Consider the following 14,353-nt stretch of genomic DNA (forward strand, 5'->3'; position numbering starts at 1 on the left):
TATCTGTTGGTGATCACTGAGTATGTCAGTTTGAGAGTCTGTACAGTATACGGTGCTCCCATCTCCAGGAAATTATCATGCAAATTAAGGTTACACCTTGGACAATTTGGATCTGGTCCAAAGCCACTGAAATCAATGGAAGGAGTTCAGGATCCAGGGTCCCACATGTGCAGCAGACAAAATGGTTGTGCACCTTCCTTAGAAAGCAAAAGCATGCCAGGGGAGTAGAAGAAATATATGTATCTATATGTTTCTATATCTGTTTATGTTGAAACCTTTCAGCAAGAATTAATACTAGATATTTTGCTTTTATGAGTTTCAAAGTACTAGTCAGTGCTTTCATTTTATGACAGCCTCTAAGTAGCTTTAAATCTACAGCAGGTTGCTTATAAATAAATTTGCCACCCAGAAAAGAACAGGTCTTATCACTGAAGAAACGAACCAGACTTTCTCCAACATCTAGTACAATGCCTCCTCTGCAACATCTCTCTAGATTTTAATCTTCAGTAAATGAGGTAGCATTACTGGCCTTGGCATGTCTTGAAAGATAAAGAGGGCTCAGAGCACTATCCATCCAGATCCTCTCTGGCAGTGTACCCAATCTCTCTGTCTGTAGGAGCTAGACATCTTCCCAGTCAGCAGCAAGTTTAGCTCATGTAGTCGTGTGCTACAGCAGATCTAACAGAAGGTCCCACAGAATGTGTGTGTGTGCTGGGTGCGTGAGACCCAGACCTGCTTGTCCCATCACCTCAAGGGCTCGCTGGCTGCTGACAAGCAAAACCTTCCTCAGCCTCATTGCCCAGCCAGGGAAGCACAGGGATAGTTGGCGTTCCAAAAACGGGAGTCGCACGGCAACTGTCAACTTCTCTTACACGACTCTTCACAGTCTTTGAGGATCAGTGAAGAATAAACACAGGGTAGAAGATGGGAGGTATTGCAAGAGTAACTTCTATTAGTTACATCTGGCATTATTGTTGTCTCTGAATGATAGGCTCTCAGATGAAATAGCAGAGCTGCATCTCTTTGCATTTTGGTATCCAACAAACCAAATTAATTCCATTATCTTTTATGGAAAGTTTGTGCAGGAACAGTTTTGATTGATGGATTACATCTGTGGCTGCCGACTGATTAGCAGCATGATAGATGTAGCTTCATTTACAGGGATTTACTTTCATTCATGAGGAAAAATTGAAGGTTTCTTTCCAGCACATTTTTTGCATTAAAACTTTTCAAAGTACTCAACAAATGGTAGGCTTTGATTTCCATTTGTTTAATGCCTGTGGTAATTAACATTTCTGTGAGAACATTTTAACCAAATGTTCCAGTTTTTCCTCCATTAAAATAATAATTTTTTGCTTTAGCTAAAGAATTTAATTGGTAACCCTGATATGGGATTTCTTTTGTCACCATATGAGAGGAAACTGTTCCTGAGGCATGATCATTGTTGCTTCTTCTGGGATTCATTAATTTATAATTGGCAATATGCCTCATGATACATCCAGTCCACTTACTACAGATATGCTCTGTCTGCAGTTCATTGTCTCATAGCATGGGTGGAGAGAGGGCATGTATGTGAGTGCTGAAATAAATCTGAGTTCCTTTTCTTCATACCAAAGAATATCTGGGCAGATGCTCAGCCAGATTAATTAGCTGAATGTTTTTCAGTGCAAAATTACAAGGCTGAATCCTTAACCCAGGCTGTATTTGTGGAGTTGATTTCTAAACCCTAAATCCTTCATGGCTCGTAGAAAACCACAGGACTGGGAAATGAAGAAATGGAGCTGAGCGGTGGCAAAGCAAAAGAGATGACTATTTAGTGATACTGGAACCAGTTTCTGATAGGAGATGTATCCATCCTTGTATTTTTCACACCTCCTTTTCATCCTGTATCGATGGTTCAGGCACAGACTGGCCTCTGGCAGTAGAGGTCATACACAACCTGTCCTGCAGTGAAGCTTGAAGATTTTGGTGTGTGCCAGGCTTACTCAGGATAAGCCTTATATGTAGAAATAGTGGTCAGGACAGTTGTTTGTTCTTGGGCTGCTTATTCCTGTCCCTTCCTTCTAACAGGAAGACTGGAGCATATCAGATTAGAGCATGGCAAACTCTCAGGATCACCGTCAAGAGCAGAAGTAGCAAATCTGGGATGATTCCAGCAGTAATAATGTGTTCAGGGCTACATAGAGGGCTGAAGGTTTTGTAAATGAAAAATTATGAGAACTCTTACTGTGAGAAAGAAAATGCAGTCCCAGTGACTCAAGACAGAGATATTTACTCGAAGCATGAGGTAGAAGTAAAGGTGACAGCAATGATGCCTCCAAAACCTGAAAAGGATCACAAGCAATGGTGTGCTTGCAATGGATAAATTTGAGCTAGCATTTTATCCACCAGATATAGTAAGCTAAGGAGCCTTCCTTCTCCACTTTTTCCCCCCACCCTTTGTTCAGAAGAATAGGGCAGAGAATGCCCTCTCTGTATGGAACAAAGACAGTAATGGCCTTGTGTGCTGTCTCTAAGTGTTATTTATTTAAGAGCCAGAGCACAGGCAGGACAGTGGGTGTGCAGAAGTTCACCTACTGTCATGCGAGTCTCAGCTAGGTGCGTTCCACAGCTGGGAGCGCAGAAGCTGTATTTTCTCAGCTGTGGAGCAGAGCACAGCTAATGAAAGGAGTTGGTTTGTTGCTACAGTTGGTTGCTGAGAGCACGTTTACTCTCTTGAGGGACAGATTTGGATCCTGTTGAGTCATAAAGGAAAAGAGTTTGATCTTGGGTCCTTCTGGAGACTTTGCTACATTGTGAAAAACCATTGTCCCTTTGAGGGGAACATGTCAAGATGCATAGTCTGCTCGTAGGGAAATCCTGATGGTAGGCAGCAACTGTATGTGTTGTGGATCAAAAGAGGTATGTTAACAGAGCTCTGTATAAAAGTTGTGGAGGAACTGTGAACCAAATTAGTAAGACTATAAAACGTTCACTGTACACTACGTGTTATTTTCACCTCATCAGCAGATGGAATTTCATTATTAAGCATGACAATGACAAGGCCAGGACACATTTACTAAAAAAATTATTTATTACAAACTTATAGTATTGACATTTTGTTTTGACACTCATTTGGAATTAATTGGCAGACTGAAGCAAACAGCTTCACGGTACTCGGGAGTCTCAGATCAAATTCTTCAATTCTGAGGTTGAAGTTCAGGTGATAGAAGAACTGCCACTCCTCTGGCTGGTGAGTAGTTTTGCCTCACAGGTAGACTGTGGAAAAACTGTGTTGCAGTTCCCTTCAGTCTTCCCTCAGTGAAAAGAGTTAATTATTTCCAAATTGGCACATGGCAGTGCACAGGGCAGGAAAGGCCACTTGCTAAGCTGTCAGTTAAATAGCAGGCTTTCTTCTGCCTTATTTGTATTTTAGGGTGGGATAAGTTTCTTTTTCAACTGTTCCAGAAGGGCTGCTTGATGTAGGTAGATAGTACCCAGATGTGCTTCTCTTTAATGCCCAGATGCTCCAACCAATATGTTTCCCAACAAAAGGAGAGTATCTGTATTACTGACCTGCTGCTTAGGGCAGTGAGGTTCAAAGTGCTGGCAGGACTCATGCATAATAGAAGACTGGATTAAGAAAACAAACCCAAACCTTAAATCTGTTGCTTACAGAAAGTTCTAAGTATCATCGTAGTCATTTCATGGAGGAAAGAAGAAATGGGGAGAAGAGATCACAGAGGGAGTAGAAATGAGATGCTCAGATTTTGCACGCCACTGTCCTTGAGGTTGCAGCTACTTTTTTCCTTGGTGAGAGTCAGCAGCAGCCCTGCAAATAGGTGAGCTCTGTAAAACACTGGAAAGGGGCAGAGGACTGGAGTGTTCTGGAGAAAGCTTGGGAAAAGAAAGGAGAAGAGAGAAATGTAATCCAGGATCTTGAAAGCATGCTTTTTGAGGAGCATGGTTATGAGAACGTACAGGGTATGTTCTGCTTGAGTTACTCATGGTTTCTCACTAAAAAGTATCTAAATAATGGGGAGCATCACGGAAACTAGGGACTTGTTTCTTCCTGAGAGGGGAGGGAGGAGTGCAGCTCTTCAAGTGAATGAGAAAAAATGCTTTCCTTCACTCCTCAGAGCAGCTACCAGTATTGACAATGTTCACCTGAGCTCAGAGCATTGAACTAATGCTGGTGACAGCAAGCTGAGGCAGGGCCGTCACTGGAGCTGTGCTGCCACATCTCCTGAGGCTTTCTCCACATGTGTGCAGTTACTCGAGGTGCTGTGGAGCTGAGGGACGCACTCTGCCTGCCTGCTGCCAAAAGAGCTCTCTCTGTGCAAATTAGTTCATAACTTATGAGCTTTGACAAGTTTTTGTTGGCCGTGCCTTGGGAAACGTTTTTGAGTGGCTGTTGCTGAGTTTGCTTTAGTCTTTTCCCAGATTTTTTTGGCTGTCATGGAAATAGCCGGATTATTTAATTGTGTTTTTGAGGTGCATATATAGTTATCTGAAACTTGGTGATGTAACAACAGCAACAACAAAAGTGTATCAATAACCAAAACATTTATTTTCACTAAAAAGAAAGAGTTAGGCTCCTTCTGCAGCAGAGCTGCATGACCCTGTCCCAGCTGCAAGTACCTGCTGAGCCTCCTGTGCACGGACGCTGCACTTGCATCATCCTGAGAGAAACCGAATCTTCATTGGTTTGTCAGAGACTCCGTGGCAGGGCGCTTGGCATGGTTCAGCTGCTCTTGTCCCCCCGTCCACGCACAGCCCCGCTGCTGAGCTCTCCATGGCCAGCATGTCAGAGCTGGGACGAGGACCAGCCACGTGCACTGGGCGGGACAGCGTTCCTGTTCGCCTCCTTTCCCCCATGTGAGTTGTTTCTCTCCTCTGCAGCTGCCATCATCCCACTGAGTCACTTTGGATCTGCTGCAGTGGTGACTCCCAATGACACAGAATTTCACTCTTCAGTGAGCCAAGTACCTGCCCTGTTATTTTGGGCTGGTCTGGGGTAAAGGGATGCACTGACACAATTGACCCAAGACATGATTCTCCCCTCCTTGGCTCTGCCCTGTCAGCCACTTGGAAAAAGGCTGCCTTTGCTCTCCAGGACTTCAAAAATGGCTTCAAAAGCTGGGCATTCTGGAAGAGTATGTCCCAGAGCTGCCTGGTCGCTATTGCTAATGCTTGGCTCCCTCAGCTGAAATACCTTGGGTGATACTTTTCCATTACTGCAGCGTGTCAGGTTCCTGTTTGGATTTGAGCACGGGGAATGTCCTGGAGAGCACCGGGAGCACCTCTGCCTGGGGGGGGTGCTTCTGCTGGGAAGGGAGGTCTTATCAGAGACACTTTTGGGAAACTGCATGAGTTTTGATCCTGTGTTGCTTGCTCCTTGTTTGTCCCACTCTTGAGTTCTCTGTTGAAGTAAGTAATGATCCTCTAGACTCCCAAATGTCCATTTCTTAAGCTTTTCCATGAAAAGGGGGTTAACGGTAACTGATTTCTTATTGAAAATAAAGCTGAGGAAAACTGCCTGCAAAAGCTATGACTTCTGAAAACAGGCTGATTTTGCCAAGAACTGGAGTGTTGACAACACTGAAGTGACTAAGCATCTCGTGCTTTACTTTCGATAAGAAAAAGCAGCTCATTGAATTTGGATTTACACTGGGGTTTACCCTACCCCTCTTCTTTTCCTCCCCAACCCAGGTGCCCCAAATGAGAAAGCTGGCTTCAGCTTGTCTCAAATTTCACTAATTAGCAGGCAGAAATGACTGGCTCTGTGCACTACATATTGCATAAGAGAAGTAAAGGAAACCCTTCACCACTCTTCATTCATCCGTCTGGTGAATAGCACTTTAGTTACCTCTGCTAGCGAGATGGGCTGGGAGCAGCCAGCAGCAATCCCTTCCAGCGGCTGGTGAGATCACAAGTTTCCGGATTGAGAGGGTGTGAAAGGAAGAGCTAATCCACTGGCTGGCTCAGCCGAGTCAGGAGTTACTGGGTTTAGGGGTTTTTTTCTGGTTTTCATACAAGAAAGATCTCTCGCAGATTTCCATTTTCTCTTGCATTTAAACGGGATTGTTTTAAAATTGATATTTCCTTCCGTCCCCTCCCTTCTTCCTCCCTTAGTCTAAACTACGATCGCAGCCATTTAAAGAGCTGCTGGCAGCTGCAGCAGAGCAGAGAGCTCTGGCTGGGGAGAGGTGCTAAAATACACAGACTGGCAAAATATGTTAGCCTTGTTGTTCAGTGTGGGTGTGCACATGCGCTTCAGCCTACTACTGTGCTTTTTGCAGTGCCTTTACCAATGTGCTAGAGAAGAGATTCAGCATCACAGACCAGGGCTGTGTTTGGTCCCTGGTCGTGTACAGCCTGAGCCTGTAAGCCAGTTTGGACTGCGTAGCACCAGGAGACCAGGAGAACCATTCATAGCATCTCTGTGGGTTGATGAATTCGCTTTGTGCACAGGTGGTGAGTGCCACTACTGCATTTGCTTTCCCACAGCTTAGTGCACAGACTTCTTTTTTTGGATGCATGAAACCTGGGTACAGGTTAACAGACGAACTAAGTGGCTCAGCCCCACAGTTGCCCCCAGCAGGGAGTGTGCTCCCAGTACATGGCACAGGAAGGATCACACAGACGTCTGCCACTTTCTGCTTTCACATCAGGCTTGCACCTGGCCCTGCACACTGTTCAAAAAGAGAAGATGCATGTCAAAACAGCATTTCTATTTTTACCGTCCTCAAAAAGGTCAACTAGGTGAGGAATTGCGAGGTAAGATAGAGAAAAGAATTCTTCTATCTAAACCTGTTTGCAGAGATCTGCAGATGATTAAATCACAGGTACATCTTAAAAGCTGGAAGCCAGTGGGTTCTCATGCAAGTGTTTTCCTCTGCAGTGGGTGGAATTTATTTTATTCATTGCTTTTTGTTTGTAAATGGCCACCTCTTTTTCATTCTGTGAACATCTGAAAGAATGCTCTTGATCCTGCAGCATCTCTTCCATGCGTGCACACCTTCTGCAGTTCTTCTGTTGTCTCTGGGGCAACCTTCACACAGAAAGATGGTATTTGTGTGAAGTCTTTGAAGGAAAGTGCCTCCTGTCACCTCTGCTTACCTAGAATAAGCTTTCTGGTTCAGCTCTGAAATGAAACCATCTGCAAAAAAGAATCTCCCAATAAAGTACTCTTAATTTAAAGAAGTTGCACATTTAAAATGACTGCATCTTCTCTGGAAACACACTGGTTTCATCAACGTTTTCAAGTTATACAGCTGAACTGTTTTAATCAAGTCAACATTCTTCCTTTTGACTTTATGTTATGGCTTTGATTGAAGTGAATCACTCTGAGTATATTGTTTTGCAAAAAAAAAGTCAGAATTTATAACTTTTTGGCCCCAAATTTAATTGAAGTAAGCATTGTGAAACCTTGTTTTGTTCTACCCACTTCCCCTGCCAGGAGACAGGAATATGATGGTTTTCAGTCAGTGCTAGTTGTGGTTTTGATGGTTGCTGCTGTTAGCCTTGGATGTCCTGTCACACAGATACTGGTTTCACCTGCAATGAAATCTGCATTCATCTGCATCCTGGCTTCCTTTTCCATGAAGATGTGTACCTGCAGTTCATGTTCATTTGGACTCTTACTTTTTAAAGCTGGTTTTCCATAAGGTGTCTTTGCTTTGTGTTTCCTAGGAATCACTTTTAAAGAAGGAATTGAGGAGTAAGGAACTCCTTTGTGGTCTGACTATCCTCTATTTTCTGCTGATTTCCTTCACAGGTTTCCTTCTGTTGACTTTGAGGGACTTAGTCCCAATCCACAGCATTGGCCCTCTCTTGCATGGACACTCATGCTTTCTCAGCACGCCCTGTGTGCACAGGACTGGCAACGGCTACTTTAATAGTGTCACAGTACAACCCCTCTAAAGCCAACAGGGTTAGCACTTGAACAAAGGAGAGCAGGATATGCAGCACAGCAGGTTAGGAAACTCCAAAAAGGACATAAATTGAAGCCTTCTGGGTCATGAAGCAATGCATGAGGACTGGGGTGACACTTGGGTTATCTTGCTGTAGAGCTCTCTAAAGCTTTTAACTGAGACTTTGAAAGACCTTTATTTTAGGTGTGCAGGGCTTAATTTTTTGTGACATCTCACCCAACTGAGCAGTGAAAGGCAATGACATTGGTAAGAGTGGGTGAAGGACAGAGTTGAGAGTAAAAAGACCCGATTCTTATTTAGGTGAAGCCCTTGTGTATTGTCCCAGATACGTAAAATTATGTTTTAGATGTTAAAGCATTAAAGTAGCTAATGGAGACAAATTATTGCAATAATACCTACTGCTATTTTACTTCCCTGTCCTCCTACCCCCTTGGTATAGGCACCTTTATTTAACAGATCCAGCTCTTGATGCCATTACCAAGCTGCTGTCTCCAGAGCATCGTTTCAGCACTGGGGAAAGGCACAGATCCAGAGGCAGTTGCACATCAGCTGCGTGGGCTGGCAAGAGCACACACACTCTGTTTGGGGGGATGCATTTTCTCAGTGGGGCTCAATAGTTGTGTCTGTGTGCTTCACTCAAAGCTGTTTTTCTCTGTGCCTGAAGTAGAGACTGTTTCTTTGATATGCAAGTTTATGGGTTGGTGGGGAGGGGCGGGGAGCAATGGGTGTGGGAAACAGATGGAGAAGCACAGGGAAAATGCAGTGGTTTAAAGCAATAAAAAAAGATACTTTTCTTGGATTCATTACACCAGAAACAAGGAGCCTGTGATGAAGGAAAGTGAGCCTGAGGATAGGGAAGACTGTGGTGTTATCAACAGAAAAAGGGTTTATAAAGATTTCAGCCTTATCAGTTTGAGGCTGGTAGTTTGAGAAACCAAATGTGGAGGGATATGGAAATGATCAAAATAGAAAGGGTACAGAGGGACTGAATAGGGCATTGAGCAGAAAGTATGAGGGACAGGGAGTAGGGAGAGGGCTTGCTGTGGGAGAGGGGCTGCAAGCTCTCTGGGCCTCTCTGTGGGCGAGAGGCAAGGGAGTAAGGAGAGGAACAGAGGAGAAACTGGAGGTGACCTGGAGAAGCAAACCAACCCTTGGACAGAAAGTGGGTGCAGATGAGGAGGGGAGGAGGTAACTGTACAGGGGAGGGTGGTCGAGCAGCTCTTTTCACAAAAACAGGACTGTCCCTCGATAAACCCTTAGCTGTGCTTGAACCTATAGGCATGCTAGATACAAATTATGACTGGTTTTCTGCTGCTTGCTTCAGGATATAAGGCAGTTTGGGGGCCTTCTTGTTGGGAGTTCAAGGTTATGGCTGAGAAGTGAGTGCTTGTTTCGGGAGACCTGAACGTAGGAGCTGGGCAGGCAAACACTGCTCATGTGGGTGTCCTGCTCCCGTTGTCACGTTTACCTGACGGGCTGTGCTGTACCAGGACAGCAGGAGTTGACCGTGAGCAGTTGCTGTTTGCATATGAAGTGGGTGATGCACGCAAGCTTGCCCTGTTTGTGGCCCACCGGTGCCGATTACCAAGGCAATGCTGTGCCCTACCTTCATGGCCACAGAAGCTGACCAAACCTGGGGCTGTGCCGTCCAAATGGCCCGTGTTGGGGTCCTGGGGCTTCCTGACCCTGGGAAGCACTGATGTGGGAGCGGGGGGCGCGGGCCAGCGCAGACCTGGGCTCCGGTGCCACCAGCAGTGCTCTGCCAAGCACAGGGTTTCACCACGGGGCTTCCACACGCTGAAGCTTTGAAGCCAGGATGTGCCGATGGGAAGGGATGGTGGCAAAATCCTGCTGTGGGACCCTTACAGAAGAAGTTCATCTTTGTGTCCTTCCAGTCATTATTTCCTAGCTAAAGCTATGTAATAATTACAAGTTTGGATCACCTGGAAAAGCTGCTGAAAGTAGGATAAATTATTAATTCCCAGGCTGGATTCTGAAGAATTAATTTCAGCACCACATACTGAAAATTCTCTAGTTTTGAGAGCAGTTCTGAAAAAGTGAGAGTCTTCCAAGCCATTTTTTTGCTTTCTGACAATTTTATTTTTTCCTTCAATCGGTATCCTTTAGCACACTCAACTAATATACTCCAATTAGTAGTAGAAACCCTACATTTGTAAGAATTATATCTCTGTACAAGTGTAATGAAGTAATTCAAATTCCAGGGCAGAACTGTGGAAATTCTTAGCACAGTTTGTCCGTATCTTATCAGAACAGGCACGCTTTTCCCACGGCCTGGCCACTTTCCAGCAGGGCCAAAACAGACTTGTTGGAAGCCCAGTCTGAATGGGAGAAGTAATCTTTCTGAATGGATTTGCTGGCAGGATTCCTGTTGCGTGTGTGGTTTATTGTTCTTGGTGATGTGACTACATTTTACCCCTTAGATAAATGTTTTAAGGTCTTTATGTTTTGGATGATGGGAGGGGTTCTGGAAAAATAGTCAGATCGCTAATTCTATAAAATTCTATAGGCAGACCTTTTTCTGTTTTAACTACTTTTCCATGTTAATTGTGTAGCTTTTTGAATATGCTTTTAATACAAAGGACAACAGCTGATTTACTTTAACCCAGGGTTTTATATCGTCAAAGTCATTAAAAAGCAAACAACTTGCTTTTCCTCAACGTATTTTAACAAAGTGTTATTATGCCAATTATTTTTTTTATCCCTATATATTTTATTTTTTATTTTTTCTTCATAGTGTAGTAATTCACTATAAAGTGTTACTGGTGTTGTCAAAAATAAAAGAAGTGGTTGCCCAATGGTGGCATATATCCTCAGCTGGTGTAAATGTCCACTGCATATACAGTTGTAACTCCAGTGAAGCCAGAGTCGATCCCTCTGTGCACTACAGGCCTGCTGTGGAGCTGTGCCAACTTCTGTGAGCTGAGGATCCGGCCTCTAATATGTATTACAGGATGGCTGATATGATGTTTAACCACACAGTAACCGCAATATACAAAGAAGTTCTATTTTAGCACTGCTGGGGTGAAAAAATAACTGTTAATGCTGCAGACTGAAGTGCAAAAGATTGCTGAGTGGGGGAAAGGGGCAGAAGAAACCTCCTCTTATTTTGAGTTAACATGTGTACAGACAAATTCTCATGTCTCAAGGCTAAGTTTTGTCTAAGAAAGATCTTTATGATTTGGGTCTTTGTAATTAAAACTTAAAGAATTATTATCTTGGACTTACATCTGCAGAGGAAGAACTGTGTATTTACTCATTATCTGCCAAAAATCTTTCTCTTTTTAGCTGGAAAGATTAGCAAAAAGGCATTGAAGTATAAAGGCCTTCTTTTTATTGAAATTTATATACATTTTGTGAACAGATTCAAAAGAACAGTCACAACCCTTTTTTCTTTCTTTTTCTTTCTTTCTTTCTTTTTCAAAATGGGGGTGAGAGGAAAGCATGAAACTCCAAACTTAATGCCTACAATGCTTGGAAGACATTATGATTAATTTTGTACTTAGGTTTCCAGATGTTGGATTTTGTCCCAACTTTTAAAGACCTCTAATGTTTAACAGGATATGTGCTGAGTATAGTCTTTAACAGAGTTTTCTTTCATAACCCTAGGATCTATGAGAAAAGGTAACTCGGGAAAACACTGCAGATTTGGAGCTGAATCTACAGCCTTCTAGGAATAAAAAAAAAAAAATAAATAAAAAAAAAATTAAATGTGCAAGTTTGGACTGGAGCTGTATTTGTTTGGGAAGACTATGGATAGGTACCAGAGCTGGCAGCAGAGCTGTTTGAATGCCCTCCTCCTTGTGCTGCTGTGGACTGGCATTTCCCGTGCACAGCGGGACTGCACGGGCGCGGAGTGCCAGCCCCTGGACAACTGCATCGAGGACGTGCTGGAGCCTGGCGAGTGCTGTGCCACATGTCTGCAGCACGGCTGCACGTGCGAAGGCTACCAGTACTACGACTGCGTCAATGTGGGCTTTATCAACGGCAAAGTACCCGAAGGGCAGTCTTACTTTGTGGACTTCGGAAGCACCGAGTGCTCGTGCCCCAAGGGAGGAGGCAAGATCAGCTGCCAGTTCATGCTGTGCCCAGAGCTGCCCCCCAACTGCATTGACGCGGTGGTGCCAGCTGACGGGTGTCCTCAGTGTGGGAGAATAGGTTGCCTCCACGAGGGCCAGAAGTACGTAGCGGGGCACACCTTCCACATGCCCCCCTGCAAGGTTTGCCACTGCCCAAACGCTGGTGGTGAGCTGATGTGCTACCAGCTTCCAGACTGCAACACGTTTGCCTTAAACACTGCAAGTCCAATAGATGCTGAAGATGGCGAGCCAGAGAGGCACTACGACGATCCGTACAGCTATGACCAGGAGGCACCAGAAGGTGACAACGCCCAGGTGGAGTCTCCAAAAAAATACAGGAGTTACTCGTCGCACCTAGAGCAAGAGAGCATCAGCCAAGAGCAAAGCGAGGATTATGACTACCTACCAGCCAGCATGGCTCCTTCAGCTTTGGCTCCAGCTGATCCATACACCGAGGAAACGGCTGTGCCACTCACCACAGCGGGGCCAAAGGTTCCCTCTGAAGCTCGCAGTGCCACAGAGAGAAGCGAGCGAAAGAGGGTGCCCCGCACCACTGCAGCATCCCTCCAGCAAGCAACGCATAAGGAAGCACCAGTAACCACCAGTGCTCCTCTGGAGCACACAACGGCCACCACTGAGACAGCCAAGCACCTGGAGGAACTGGAGAGGAGACCAAAGGGGAAGCAAGGTGACAAAGAAAGGCATGAGCAAGAAAGAGCCCCCCACTCTAAAATGAAAAAGCATGCGAGAAAAGAAGACCCAGGGTACAGCATGTATCTAGGCTTGAAAGAGGTGAATTTAACAGAGCCGAGTTGGCCAAAACCTTCCCATGAAACACACGAGGGAAATGCTTTCCCCAAGGTAAAGTTCAGTGCAACAACCTCTCCTCCTGTTGCTCTAAAGGAAGACCGCAGTCAGTCATCCCAAAAGCAGTCGCAGACGCTTTATCGTTACCATCCTGAGGATGATGGGGACCCCAACTCTATTCACGCTAACCCCAGGTTACCAGAAGGTAAGAACTACTTCCAGTCTAGATGTCTAGAGAACATTTACTCATAATAATGTTGGTGCATATCCACTCTTATTTTCTTCTTACTGCTCCACATGGGCATGAAGTCAGGCAAGCCTCCAGTTACCTTCTTTCACCTCTTTCAGAAAATGGTTTGGGTTTCATTTGACATAATAGACACCATTGCCTACCTTGTTTTGATTTTGCAGACTGCGGATGGTGTTTTCTGGTATTTTAACTTTAATTCAGATGATGGTTGGTTAAACTCTGACCTTTTCCTTCCATTACTTGCTTTTAATTTCTAATACGATGTTAGAGAAACATCTTGCTCTACACAAAAGGATTTAATTAGTTATCTGCTTGGATCCTCCAGTTACCAACTGAATGTAATCACATTTGTAGCTTTTGTCTTTCGTTGGGGAGGAAGTGAAACAGTTGTGCTGCTACTACGAAAATATTTACAGCACTTGTTGTAGTATTTATCCTATGGTTGAGAAGCTGTCTAAGCTCATTAGTACAAGAAATTGATAGATACACTCAAATACCCCTGAGGACTAGTAGGGAGAAAAAGGACTGCCTCTCACTTTGTGTTTTTTTGGGGGCTGGAAATTTATGATATTTATGACCAACTGTGGCAAGTGTACGTAATTCTCTCTGCCTCTGGATTCTTCTTGACATCTGCAGTGAATGTTGATTATATGCTTTATGCAATGCTCATTACTGTAATGAATGCAAACTTCATTGCTATAAATTAGCACATATACAGCCCATATTTCCAATTCATTTTTCATCAAATCAAGAGTAATATCTCCTTTTTCAAGCTGTGGCACAAAATGTTCTCATGAGACTCAGATGTATAATACTTGCAGTCTGAGTAAAGAATACTGATTACTCCCTAGACAGTGATATTTCTTCCTGGGTTATCTAGGTAGCCCTTAAACATCCTGAGCTGCTTTGTCCATCTACTCAAGAAGTTTAAGAGAGATAGGAGGAGAGCAGATGTGGAGGTGAGACTCCAGGTCACAACACAAACATCACCTCAAGGCTGTTTACCAAAAAAAAAATATATGAGGCCCACGAACGGATATGGTAGCCTTTTTCTTTTTCTTTCCCATAAGTTTTAATTGTAAATGTTGACCTCACAATTAGTGATAGCAGCTGTAATCAGAGTTGGACCTTGATTTCTTGATTTCACTAAAGCAATGCTTGAGAAACCAGTCTTACCCAACGAACCCCATTGCACTGTACGGGTACCCCAGGCGGCAGTGTTTGAACGCCAGTGCCTTGAAATGAGAAATCTTCCATCCAAAGGGATGCAATTAGGAGGTGTA

General features: G+C 44.2%; 1 protein-coding gene across 4 annotated transcripts in view; it reads left to right on the forward strand.

The window, feature by feature from the left end:
* FBLN2 (fibulin 2) overlaps nt 1–14,353 on the forward strand; it is a 106,632-nt gene that overhangs the window by 16,447 nt on the left and 75,832 nt on the right. For all 4 annotated transcript variants that reach the window (XM_042806984.1, XM_042806985.1, XM_032995816.2 and 1 more), the window contains exon 2: nt 11,544–13,025. In XM_042806984.1, the coding sequence (XP_042662918.1) occupies nt 11,645–13,025 (1,381 nt within the window). In that variant the 5' untranslated portion in view covers nt 11,544–11,644. The remainder of the gene's footprint in view (nt 1–11,543; nt 13,026–14,353) is intronic.

This window comes from Tyto alba, unplaced genomic scaffold (assembly GCF_018691265.1).
Source record: "Tyto alba isolate M040663 unplaced genomic scaffold, T.alba_DEE_v4.0 Super-Scaffold_49, whole genome shotgun sequence".
NCBI lineage: Eukaryota > Metazoa > Chordata > Aves > Strigiformes > Tytonidae > Tyto > Tyto alba.